The sequence below is a fragment of the Alternaria metachromatica genome (genome assembly GCF_023757995.1).
Source record: "Alternaria metachromatica strain BMP 0045 chromosome Unknown scaffold_33, whole genome shotgun sequence".
NCBI classification, from domain to species: Eukaryota; Fungi; Ascomycota; class Dothideomycetes; order Pleosporales; family Pleosporaceae; genus Alternaria; species Alternaria metachromatica.
In genome coordinates, this window is record NW_026055524.1 from 80,163 (window position 1) to 93,290 (window position 13,128).

Genomic DNA, 13,128 nt, shown 5'->3' on the forward strand with positions numbered 1-13,128 from the left:
ATGTGGGAAGTATACTGAAAGTATACTGCAAAATCGTAATCAGCCTGGAGCCCACGTTGACGTTGTATCACCTACTTTGCATGGTTTTATGTTGATGTATGCTGCAGACCTATTTTGACATTTCGTTATTCAGTGTGATCTGGTAGCGAGATTTCAATACCACACATAACACACACGCATCCCTTACACTATGTGTCCTCATGCCTTCGCCTTCTCCGCATTCAACTTGTCGTTGATAGGCTGGAGCATGTTGGTCATGAACTGTTCATCCAGGTCTTGTCCCGAGCCCACACCTTTCGGCGGCTCCACACCCCATTCCGGGATAAGCCTTGTCCCGCCAAGAGTAATTTCCAGTACACTGCCACATGGGTACTCTTTCTTCTGTAGCAGATCCAACAAAGAAGTCGCGCATGCGTCTGGCGTCAATGCCTTCTCCGTGGTCACAGAGTATTGCTTGAGTTTCGCGGCGTCGAATAACGGTGTCGCCACAGCACCAGGACAGAGAGTGGTAATCTTGACGCCTGTGAGTGACTCAGATGGCCCAAGAGACTTTACGAAGCCCACTACAGCGTGTTTCGTTGCGCAGTAGAGTGGAGCTGCTAGGTTGCCTGATATGCCGGCTACTGACGCCTATTCTGGTGTTAGACTTGCCATCGACTACGTGATGGCCCTTCGAGTCGACCCTGATATGTGGTATGACTTACGATGATACAAACACTAGCCCTTTTGCCCTTCCCCAGACTCTTCCTGATAGCCAATCTCGTTAATTTGATTGGATGGTTCACGTTGACCTCCACTTGCTTATACCCTTGGTCTTCAGGGTCTTGCCAGAAGTTGGAAAACGGTGGGTCGAACAGTCCCGCGCAGATGGCGTATGCATCGGGAACGTCGTTCCATTGCTTTTCGCACGCGTCGAAAAGTTTGTCAAAGTCGGCCCATCGCGTCACGTCAGATTGCACGTAGAGAATGTTCGACTTGTTGGCAGCAAAGGTATCGAAGTCGGGTGTTGTTTTGAGGTCTGCGACAAGGATGCGTGCGCCGAGATCGTGTGCTTGCTTTGTCACACAAAGGCCGATTCCTGTTCATGTTAGACATACACCTTTCCGACATCGATAGTATTCTAAGTACCAGATGCACCTCCTGTGATTAGGAGTATCTTGCCGTTCAGCGGCTGGTCGATGGATGTCATGTTGGCTCCACACTTAACGATCGTATTGTATTCCAGCAAGTGATAAGTCTTTTTCAAGGTTTGCCAGAACCTGAAGTGCTCTGGTAGTTAATGTCGCTACTCTGTTATGCGGCTGTCGGATAACAGCTTCCGCGGCCTCGACCGAACATCGCCGTTCCTTTAAATGAGGGGCTACGGGTAACAGAACGCCGCATGGCGGGCGCTACCGGTAGCCGTACGTGAAAAGGCCCTTTTGTTCATGTGTTGTCTGGAAGCTAAGGTCGTGCCTGCGATTGGTGATTGATCTCAGAGTCGAGTGGAGAGGTGGCGGGGTGGAGCACCATCCTTATCGTTCTACAGGGTCAGGGCGGGGCGTAATGTGCAAAAAGTAAACTGGCGACGTGGTCCGCTGGGACAGGTACAATAATGAGCATCGCATCGGTGGTCCGGGGTGATCAGCCATGAAAGAGCACATTGAAATCGTGCATGCGGTAGGTTCGGATGGATGCTGATCAGGGTTCCTGCAGGCAGTGATGCGTCATCGACCCATCCCGTGGATGCCAGCCACATTTGCGACAATTCTAGCAACAGCAACCATGTCGACCGAACAATTGATACGCATCACTGTTTTTGCGAATCGCAATGCTAAACTTTCTGAAGATGAGTTCAACGACCATTGGGCGAACAAACATGGTCCTCTCATCACATCGTGGCTGCAGCGTCACGGCATCGTCAAATACGTCCAAGTTAGCTTTCCCATCAGCTCTCCCTACTTGTGCAGCCCCTTATTGTCTTGATACTGCGCAATTCATCTACAAGTACTGATCATTCCAAGTACCACACTACATCAACACACAAAGCACGCCTAAGCATGCCTACTCTTTCGTACGACGGCATGGCGGACTTCTGGGTGCGGAAGTACGAAGATTTCGAGAAGGCTTACAAAGATCCTTTCTACTTGGAGGTAGTGAAGAAGGATGAAGAGTACTTGTTCGATATGGAGAGTTTGCGTGTGACTGCTGGCGTCGACATCTGTGTCATCGAAGCTGGAAAGGTGGTGCAAGAGCACGCCCATAAATTTTGAACTGCCTGCTTGAGTAGGCGCAAAATGAGAGGTCACATCCAAACGCGAATATGTGGAAGGTTGAGATGCATATTGGTTCCATCGCCTCCAATTCCGTGGTACTGCGATGGCCCACAAACGGCGAGCCAACCACACCTGCCGCATTTCATACAATTCGAACGCACAAAGCCGCTTTCCCAAGAGGAATATCGCAAATTATTCTGGGCACACTTTCCTACAAGGGCGAGGCAGGAATCTTATCCGCTGCTTCATCTACCACTCACTGCCTCCCGTACACGTAGAGCCTTCATTTCGCGTATTTGAACAGACATCAATAGATCTGGTCTCACGATTTCTGCCCATTCCGGCTCTTACGTTCATTTCTCTGTGCACTGTAAGTTAAATCTCTTCTAGTACGAAGACCTTTCCTGACAGTATAGGAAACCGCAAACATGCCCGTCGTCCTCATTCCCTTCTCAGTAGCCGGCAGTCGATTTGGCATGAACGTCGCGCATGATGCAGCGACATTCCGACTAGACACGGCGACATTTCCCGATATTCAGGGCTCAACCATCACTTCAACCCCGTCTTCCAGTACTTCGCACCTGAATCTTCAGACTTGGGCTGAAGTAGTGAAGCACGGCGTGCTACCCGGGTCGAAGAAGAGTAGGTCGCTGTGGGATGCAAGGAATCACGAGCTATGCTTACAAATTACAGTGCCCAGATACATCAAAGGCGAGCCGTGGATACTAGAGAGCGATGCAGTCGCAGACGTCTACGAAGCCCCTGCCATCAAGCCGAAGTTTCACCGATTCCTTGAGTTGCCTACTGAACTCCGCCTCGAGATCTGGAAACTTACCCTCGATGTCGATACGAACGTGATGGAAGTGCGCAAGGCAGTCAGGAGGGGCAATAACCCCGCTCGACCCGGGTTTCTTCCCCAGTTCTGCTATACATCGCGACGAACCTTCGACGAGACGGTCGCCACCGTTATCGGGAATTCGCAGATGATGATTTGCTCATACGCCGACAACCAGTTTGCACGCGCGTTCCTGGCCGCAGAGACGAGCCGCTTTGACCTCGTTCGTCACTTGGACTTCAGGTTCTTCAGCCGCTTCAAGGAAGAGTTCGGTGTGAACGCTGATCTAGAACTTGCTTTCGAATGCAAGGGTCTGCGTACCATCAAGCTTAACTTCCACTGCAGCGATCTGATCAGGCTGGAAATCGAGGATGGCTACGACTACTACGAAGACGATTTCACCCGTTACCCTGCCGAGGGTGAGGAGCTGTTCAACAAATACAAGCTTGCTCGGATATTAGACTTCGACGCGCTCAACGCAGTCATCATTGAGCACTCAGGGTGTTACTGTCGAATGGCCGTGGAAGCGGCCGAGAGCTTGGGGAGAATCATAGAACAGAAGTTCGCAGGCAAAGTCCCGAAGCAGATCGTAAAGCTTGCCTACACTCGTCAGCCGACCAGACTTCGTGAAAACAACACTTTTGGCTGGAGTGTATGAAGTACACAGATAGGAAATCGAGCGGGACCAGAAGTGCATGGAATGACTGGAGTGGACAAGAGAGTATTACGGAAGGTCTCGTGCGGTACGTAGAGCTCACGGACAGTGCGCCTGAATTAGGCCTTTGTAATCGATCAGCCTAGATCTTGATGGTCAAGTCCCTTATCTTCTGGCTATGCATTATTTGGAACTTCAAATATCGTTTGGTCTGGCTCACCGGGTGCTGTGGGCCATGCACAGGACATAGCCCCATCACCATATCTTCTTATAGCCACCGTCCACCTAGTATGCGTGTCTGTGACGACAACAAGGCGGCTGTGAAGTCGTCACACTCGCTAATCTTCCGCTTGAATACATATTTCGCTGATTCTCGTATTCGACAGAGTTTGACACCTCCTTGGGACACTGTTTCTCGAAACCGCCATATTTTAGGATGCTGAAACATGGTAGAAAAGTCGCTCTTTCGTTCGGCCGGAGAAACCGTTGCCGGAGACGAAGTAAGGCCTTGCGTCGGTGTCGTGTTCAGGATAGTGGCCCGCGATCTTATCGACAAGTCTTCCCATCAGAACGCGCATTCATTGCAGGCGGCGACTGTGTTGTGCCGTCTTGTGAGTTAGGTAATTCAGAGGTGCGCTGAAGAGCACAGGCTCAGAGTCCGGCCCGACGTTGCTGCTGGGTCAGTCTTCGCACCGTGCCACATCGCACTTTGGGGACGAAGGCTGCGAGTAGTGTTGAAATCATGTTCACACTGAGCTCTCAGCCATCACCGTGCCGCCTTTCCGCTCTCCGCTCCAGGAAGAATAGCATGCTTGGCGTGTAGCAATATTCCACCACAACGCCACCACCAGATGTGGCCGGCTAAATGTGTGATCCGCTATCGAGTGAGCTGCGCAGTCCCGGCTGACCGGGGCCCCGTCTTTGTCAGGGCAAGGCTTGGTATCATGTCTCTAAGCGCCATCAATCACGACATGAGTGTACAACGCGAGTAGAGGGCCGGGGTGGGGCGTTCTGCGATGGAAAGAGGGGCCCCACTAGCCTATTCGCTTGCGCATGAACAATCTACTGTCGACTCCAACAGCTCGGCGCGTGGAACTCTCTACACACATATGCCTCCCAGGAAATTGAATGTGTCGCATCAGTACGAGCACCGACCTCGCAATTGATTACTCCCATGGTTGCCGCCGGTGCATGCCGCCAAGGCTGCACGTGGCCTGCAATGTAGCTCCGATGTGCACCTGGACACCGACCCGCCTCGTCGCTTGCGCGTATGCACAGCGCGGCTTGCCCCTAACCATTTGCACACCCTATCCGAACGCGTACATCGAAGCCGTCTGAGCCTTATCGACGTCTGCCAATGCGAAAAACCATGAAACGACTTCGTCAGTACAATTGTTTTGTAAAGTCCAGTCACCGAGCTCCAGATCCGGCGCGCAGGCCCATTTATCCATCTTGGCTGGTCCTGGCATCGCATGGTAAGCTTGACCTACCGTGAGCGGACTCTTGGTTGGCTCGTCCAAGCCTTGAGTGCAGAACACCAAGAGGCATACCGGATGCTAAGCAAAATTATCCGCGGGACGAGTCGCCTGTTCAGATGGGGATCCAGAGCTATCGAGGCGTCTTACAATCAAGCCCGGGGGCGTCTCAAGCCTCAACGCTGGGCACAGCGGAACAGCAACAGAATCGGGGAACGCATGGCTTGATGGCGACAGTCACTCGGCAGATCGGCTTCGACATCTCATGATGAAGGGGTCTATCATCTGATGAGTTGAAGCAGACCGAGGCATAGGAACCAACAGGCCTCGCCAGCAGTCGCTTCTCCAAATGCAACATACTGTTGTCGTATCTGGCCATCACGAAGTTAATATCAAGGCGCTTTCGAGAGCCAATGACTGACAGCAACCCGTGTCTGGGTCTATTGTCAAATGTGGTCACACGTTCTAGCGCCACCAGGTTATAGACTTCTGGAAGGCAGCCGAATGCCCCATGGGGAGACAGCAATTTGCATCGGACGTTGGATATCTCCGTTGGCGGCCAATGCCTAGATATGACAAGACGGGACTTCTCTGTTCTTGTAAGTCTAGTCCCACGGCGCTACGGGCCTGGTGCCAACAGATCGCTCGGTGGAGATTTCTTGGTATCATCTTACTGGCCCTTCCCGCCGTTGCTGTCAGGCAGTCTTCCTGCAAAGTGCGGTACCCATGTCCGTCAACCCGCGGTGGAACAAGCATGGGAGTATCCCATCCGGGGTGTGGGGTCGCTTGCAGTGGAGGTGGATCGAATATAAGTACTCGACGCCGGACCAGGGTCATTCTCAACCCAAGGGACTTCGCCCATCAGTAGCACAGTCTACTTGTCCTGAACTTCGGTCAATCTTTACTTAACAGTTCCATCGTTCTTTATTCAAGATGGTCGGTATGCACGTCGGAGCCGCCAAGGGCAACAGTGCCGTCCGCGAGGATGTGCCTGAGTTCGAGAAGGTCATTTGGTACAAGGACCCAAACATGCGAAAGCTGTTCTGGCACTCGTCGGTCCTTTGCATTGCCTCCGCCACTACTGGTTATGACGGGTGAGTGGAGTTTCCAGTAATGCAGCGGGATTTGCTGACCATCTTCAGCATGATGATGAACTCTTCGCAGCAGATGAGCAGGTGGCAGGACTACTTTGATGAGCCTACCGGTAACCGCCTGGGTCTCATGAACAACATGTACAACATCGGTTCGATCGTCAGCTTCTTCCTCGTTCCCTTCCTGACCCAGTGGACCGGACGTAAGATTCCAATCGCCGTCGGCTGCTCCATCATGATTGCTGGTGCCCTTGTCTCGACCTTCTCTACGAACTGGCAGATCTACATGGGTGGCCGTTTCATCCTTGGTTTCGGTAACTCTTTCGCCCAGATGTGCTCGCCTATTCTTCTTACCGAGATCTGCCATCCTCAGCACCGTGGTATCTTCACTGCCGTATACAACTGTCTCTGGAACTTGGGTGCTCTTTTCGTCGCATGGATCGCATGGGGTACATCTCAGGCGGACAACCACTGGTCTTGGAGGTCCATCACTCTGCTTCAGGCTCTGCCTTCGTTCCTCCAACTCTGCTTCCTTTGGTGGGTTCCTGAGAGTAAGTCAAACACCACACTGCATAACGAATATACGCTGACATTGCTTTCCAGGCCCACGTTGGTTGATCTCCAAGGAGCGCTACGAAGAGGCCCTGGACACTCTCGCCTACTACCATGCCGGAGGTGACCGTAACAACGCCACAGTTCAGTTCGAATACGTCGAGATGAGGGAGGTCATTCGTCTGGAAGCCGATGCCAACAAGAACTCCAGCTACGTCGACTTTGTCAAGACCAAGGGTAACCGATGGAGGTTGGCCATTCTCATCTCTCTCGGTATCATCTCCCAGTACTCTGGCAACGCGCTCTTCTCCAACTACATCAACTTGGTCTACGAGGGTGCTGGTATTACCAGCGAGAACCAGAAGATGGGTGTAAGTATCGCTGAATTGTTGCATGAAAACACTCACTAACACTTTGATCAGCTTACTGGTGGTGAACGTATCTTGGCTCTCTGTGTGTCCGTCTACGCAGCTACCTTGATCGACAAGGTTGGTCGTCGCCCGCTCTTCCTTGGCGCAACCACTGGTATGGTCGTCTCATTCGTCTGCTGGACCATCACCTGCGCCATCTACGAGAACTCCGGCGACACCAACTCCGCAGCCGGTTACGCTCAGATTCCATTTGTCTGGATCTTCGGTGTTTTCTACGCTTTCGCCTGGTCTGGTCTACTCGTTGCCTACGCGCTCGAGATTCTGCCTTACGCTCTCCGCGCTAAGGGTCTCATGATCATGAACATCACTGTGCAGGCTATCCTCGCCGTTGGTGGTCAGACGAACCCCGTCGCATGGGACAACCTTCCCAAGCACTGGAACTTGGCTCTCTTCTACACTCTCTGGATCACCGTCGAGCTTGTCTTTGTCTACTTCGTCTACCCCGAGACCAAGGTACGTACATGTCTAGTCTACTTGGATAACATTGCTAATTCGTACAATAGGGACCTACACTTGAGGAGATTGCCCGTATCTTCGACGGCCCTGCCGCTGTGGCTCCTGTGGACATGGACGCCATCGCCAGACAAGCTGCTAAGGAGCGCCTCAACAACTTCGGTGATGAGAAGGAGCCCCATGTCGAGCAGAGCCACGTTGTTTAGGGTACTGGACTTCACTCATTAGTAGTTCATGTCGCATGAATAGGAGAGGTCGGGCTTCGTAGTTTTGGCATTCGCTATCCCTAGAGCAGTCTTTGCTTCAATATACCCACTGCTTTGGTACACACTGTCTGATTCATTCTTGCTGTCCTAAAACATTCGCGCAGGACCTTCGGCGCTGACCCCGGGATCTCCCACGAAAGGCACGTGTTAGCGCGGTGGCCAAGACGCCAAGCCATGCTAATTTGATGTTCACCCCGCAATCATTTGAGCGATTTCCGCAGTCCGTCTCATCTCTTCTCAACCCGTCTTGGCATCCAACATTGAAGAGCCCTTCCGTGTCTGGCGCGTGAGCAAATTATCGCTCAGCTTCATCAACCACCCTGATCCTTCTTTATCCAAATAGCAACCCGAATCACACCACGTTCATCTCGGTCGGTCGGTCATATTACCATCTTACTGACTTCAAACGTTCCATCACTGGACTTGCTCGGGAGCATCTCCGGACACGACGTGCATAAGACGGCAGTTGTGAGTTTACGAATCGGAGAACCAGCGCGCTGACGCCGTATGCATCTTCGTCGCGCAGTGTCGCTCTACATCGCAAGGGATGTGTGTCTGCAGAAATCGTGGAGCTTGTTACTCACCTCACGGCACGCACAATCTAGCCCATGCCTATTGCGCCTGATGAGTGTATCAGTTTCCTTGGATGAAGTGATTGTTTACACCAACTCAGTATCCAGATTTGACCATCATATACGCCTGGTCGTTGAGCCTTTCGGGTTCAGCATGACTGACCCGGACGTTGTCGGACGATGGCATTGCAAGCTCAGAAATTACTCACCTGCGTTGTGTCCTCAGACGCGTTTCACTCCATAGTCTCACTCGATGTACATCCCATCCAGCTCCACCACGTACACGTCGAAGTAGAAGCTGTGAAAGGATATACTCTGTAAGTTGGGTGGAACCCGGCTAGGAACGCCAGCAGTCGGCATCAATACCAAGGTGGACACTCTTTGTAAGCATATCGCGTTGGCTGACTTAAATAGCTTGACAAGGCGTAAGTTCATGACTGCATCTGCTACAACCTTCGCGACGTCGCCCTTTTCATCATGTCTCCATACGGCCATTCGCCCCACACTAGCTCACTCCCTCTACTCGTCAATTCAGGATAATAAGACCAGTAACCAGATGAGATGGCTTGTCTCGAGCCCGATTGACGGTGCAAAGACTCAGGCTATCTTCTTAGGCTGAAGTTGTCTCCCAGTGAACGCAGCGCTGGAGCGATCGTTTGAAACAACACCTGCAGTTGTCTCACTCTTAATGAGACCGCAGATGATCGTCACTGGATTGCACTGGAATGCGCGCATCTACAAGCTCTTCTGCGAACTCTCATTTGCTTTGCTCAAAGCTTGGCCAGCAACACCAAGTAGATCAACATGCTCGTCAGCAATACGCCCGGGAATTCAGGCAGATAGCGAAAAGAGTCACGGTCTTGGTGTGGAAGTTAACGATGTGATACTAGCCGCCGACAGCACATATAAAAGGCTTGCGTGTGTACTAGTCTGACTACCAGAGCCATCCAAACCGAAACCTCGCCAACAACCACTTTGGATACCTCGTCCCACTGTCACCGAACTCTTCTTGTCAACATGAGATACTTTACTACCGCCGCGACTGTTCTCGGTCTTCTCCTCTCTGCCACCGCGGTTGCTACTCCAAAGCCCATTATCAACACCGACCTCCTCCCTCGTGACATGTCTGCCATGCCCCGTGGTATTACATCCCTTCTGACCAGGGATGCTATGATGGAGCCTCGTGCCCTTCAAAAGCGCGCTACCTGCTTCACGGCCTGCAACTCGGGCTGTGGATCATGCGGCAGTATGGGCTGTCTCAGCGGCTGCCAGATCAATTGGTACGTTGGGCTACGACTCGGCATTCGGTTCGTTACGTATACACTTGACATTCGCTGAAGACACTGTATAGCTCCATCTGCTGCGAGATTCACAATGGCAACTGTACTGACTGCGGAACTCAGTATGAGTGTGATCAGGAGTAACTCGGGGGTGAACTGGCTGTGGTCCGAAAGAGAGGCCCTGTTGAAATCGTTGATTATTGGTATGCGATGGAGGACATCTTCCTAAATACGCTCGTTACTGGATCATGAATCATCATACCTAGATAGGAGAGAACAACTCGGCTCTTTCCAGTGCGCTGCTCACTCTGATTGCTTCTTGCTCAGCATACTTCCTTGCAACCTTGGAAAGAATTTTCAAGTGAACTCCCACATCAGCTTCTGATCGAGCTCTCCGGCCCTCACATGTGCAAACTCATGTCAGTAAAGGAACCTGCGCCGGATGCGACAAAGCGCCCGGCTAAGCGAACCTCGGCAGACCCACATAGTCCTTCCTTGCTTGCTTCCGCATCCCCAATTCCATTGTCTTCGCATCAAACCAGCACCTCAAGGCCATCAACAAAGCAGTACAAGAGGCTTTGATGATATTTGTCGAAATGGAGATGCGATTTCACTTGAGCGTAGACTTGCGCAGTCGGTTTTACAAACTTTCACCTCATCCCCCGTAACGTACCAAGGCATCCAACACATTCCACACACAATGGCGAATCCTCCGCGCCCATGGGTCGATAATGTCAACGGTTTTGACACATACGGAAGTATAGATGCCGATGATACAACACTCTATAATAACCTCCCCGACGATCCGACGAGAAATGCGTTTCTTGCGCTGATGCGATGGCTACTCCAAATAAGGGGCAGAGACCTTCCCCGAGGATGCCCAGGAAGAAAGGTCGTAGCACAGTGGAACAAGAAGAGGAGATATTGGGAGAAGAAAAGACCCCCTGGTCAACCTGCGGCGACGGCAGTTGCACCAGGCGCTGCTCCGCTGGTCGCTCCACCACCCCCTCTACCTATTCCACCGCCCCCAGTATTGCCAGTAGCAGGACCACCCGCATTACCGGAGGCCGACGACAATGATGCGTCCGCGGCGTCATCGGAAATCTCGAGCGGCGAGCGCTCGCCTACCTTTTTTCTTCAGAATGACCCTGAACGCAAACGCTTCTTAGCTCCTACAGCAGGTCAGAGAAAAGCCTTCTACAATCATGATAACGGTCGTTGGAAGTTTGCAATGACTTTGCACCAAACCCGGCTCGACGATGGTAAGCGGCGTTTTAGCCAGGGATCAATGCCTCGCAAGTCCGTCTACTTATGTGTTCGAACCAACAGTACTGGTGAAATTGAAGAGGTGAGTCAAATACAAAAAGCACATCCAGATGGCTCTTCTGAACTAGTTTTAGCGCATTACAGTGAAATGTCTAGAGGCAATAACAGACACAGAAAGGCAAGCTGCAGAACATGAGATTCTTATGAACAAGAGAATTAGTAGCCTCCACTGTTCTCACATGATCGCGTATCATGGCAGCAGCCACCGAAAATCCACTAAGAGATTCCGCAATCGCCCTGATGACCAAGTGTCAGAGCGAGACCTGTATAACATATACACGTCGTTTGCCGATCTTGGGACCCTTGCACGCGTCCATCGGGGACATGCAAATACTCCCCAAAAAGCTGTACCCGAGCACTTCATTTGGTACTTTCTTAGCCAAGCGACCGATGCACTATTAGCTCTGCAGTATGGTACCTGTTCATCACCGAATGCTGAACCCCAAAATCAAGACGAGATGTGGCGGCCAATTGTGCACTCCGACATCAAAGATGCCAACATATTCCTACGGTCCAATAACGATGGGTACCCTGCATATCCAGATGTCGTTGTATCTGATTTTGATGTTGCTTTTGAGCAAGACAATCCGCGAGATGTTGACAACAGACGGTATCAGGGCACTCCTGGAATGCAGCCACCAGTAAGTACTGAAAAATTCATCACGACGGAGGCATTGCTCATCTACAATCAGGAACGAGAAAACACCACGCAAATTAGACACGACTGGAAACCGGCTTACTGGGATGTTTCGGAGAAGTCGGATGTCTGGAGCCTGGCTATGACAGCCTGGGCACTGATGGTGGCTCATAAAGATTCCGAAGAAACCTTCTACAAACGAGCCAAAGACAGAACCGACAATTGGTATTCCAACGAGAAACTGAGGGAAGGAAACGTCGGCAAAGATGGCGTTTTCCCAACAATGTTGGAAGATCTTCCCAAAGAATACAGCGTGCGTCTCTGTAAGCTCGTCTCGTCCTGTCTGCGATATCATCCCAAGAGACGTCCGTCTCTAGATCGTCTGCGACAGGATATCGATCACAACCTCTCCAAGCTGGACAGAATGTACGGCGACGAAATACACAAGCCGGGAGACGCTATCGTTAAGGACTTCAAACTCGAATTTAGCAAAGATGACAGCGACGAGTGGGCGCTGTATGCTCCTGGTAAGGAACATATGTCGTTCCGAAAACGTCGGAAGCGAGCAAATACTGGCGCTCTTGATGGGAAGTTAACTGACTTAGTTGCTTCTTGGAGATCCAAGACCAGAGATGCTCAATCGAGTGCATTGGCCCAAGGTCACGTACTAGATCTCGTCGACGGCGTCATCAACAGCTCACCGGACGATGAGGTTAAAGCGCTACGAGAACACGAACCTCATTTGATCGCTTGGCGCTTCCTCTTTTCAAGTATGCGCAAACGAACTTCCTCTGAAGCCAGCGTCTACAACGCTACGCAGAATACCGAGGAAGTTCTACGTGAAACTTTCCAGAGCGACACCAAAAGGGAAGTACTTGCGAAGCTTCGTGATACGATCGTTCCCATCGCTATCCGGACCACTGAGTCAGACGCACAGGAGGGCGCTGATGATACCACTGATATCGAGAGTTTCGACACATTAAAGCACGCGATAGAATGGGGACTGGTACTTTTGGATATCGGTGGGGAGCCAGGGACTCCGAGGTTGCGTGAGAAGACGGAGATGCATCGTGGCATGCTTGATTTCCTCTTCGATCTTCCATTTGACCTGTTCTCACCGGGGAAGTCAGGCGCAGATGAGGCAGATGCCGATGATTCAGACTTTTCTAAGTCATGATAGCTATGTTCGCGTCCGCTCGGATCGTTTGTAGCTAGTGGTGCGGCGATGCTGAGGATGCGTCTTCCTCTCCTTTGTTGAGCGCCATACGTAGCATTAGCAAAGCTTTGAACACTGACCCGC

At 51.6% G+C, this 13,128-nt stretch overlaps 5 protein-coding genes across 5 annotated transcripts; 4 read left to right on the forward strand and 1 right to left on the reverse strand.

Moving 5' to 3' along the window:
- Positions 1-198: 198 nt before the first annotated feature.
- Positions 199-1,189, reverse strand: J4E83_009474 (uncharacterized protein; the record flags this gene model as incomplete). The annotated part of the gene is made up of 3 exons (XM_049336360.1): positions 199-630; positions 705-1,078; positions 1,129-1,189. The coding sequence occupies 3 exons, from the start codon at positions 1,187-1,189 to the stop codon at positions 199-201; spliced, it is 867 nt and encodes a 288-aa protein (XP_049184459.1).
- Positions 1,190-1,764: 575 nt separating this feature from the next.
- On the forward strand, positions 1,765-2,252 carry J4E83_009475 (uncharacterized protein; the record flags this gene model as incomplete). The annotated part of the gene is made up of 2 exons (XM_049336361.1): positions 1,765-1,914; positions 2,004-2,252. The coding sequence occupies 2 exons, from the start codon at positions 1,765-1,767 to the stop codon at positions 2,250-2,252; spliced, it is 399 nt and encodes a 132-aa protein (XP_049184460.1).
- A 431-nt stretch (positions 2,253-2,683) lies between these two features.
- On the forward strand, positions 2,684-3,748 carry J4E83_009476 (uncharacterized protein; the record flags this gene model as incomplete). The annotated part of the gene is made up of 1 exon (XM_049336362.1): positions 2,684-3,748. One exon carries the CDS (start codon positions 2,684-2,686, stop codon positions 3,746-3,748), a length of 1,065 nt encoding a protein of 354 aa, XP_049184461.1.
- Positions 3,749-6,153: 2,405 nt separating this feature from the next.
- Positions 6,154-7,953, forward strand: J4E83_009477 (uncharacterized protein; the record flags this gene model as incomplete). The annotated part of the gene is made up of 5 exons (XM_049336363.1): positions 6,154-6,314; positions 6,363-6,862; positions 6,915-7,234; positions 7,286-7,747; positions 7,798-7,953. 5 exons carry the CDS (start codon positions 6,154-6,156, stop codon positions 7,951-7,953), a joined length of 1,599 nt encoding a protein of 532 aa, XP_049184462.1.
- Positions 7,954-11,713: 3,760 nt separating this feature from the next.
- J4E83_009478 (uncharacterized protein) lies at positions 11,714-13,005 on the forward strand (the record flags this gene model as incomplete). Its single annotated transcript, XM_049336364.1, is given in 2 exon segments — positions 11,714-11,717; positions 11,735-13,005. 2 exon segments carry the CDS (start codon positions 11,714-11,716, stop codon positions 13,003-13,005), a joined length of 1,275 nt encoding a protein of 424 aa, XP_049184463.1.
- Between the last annotated feature and the right edge of the window lie 123 nt (positions 13,006-13,128).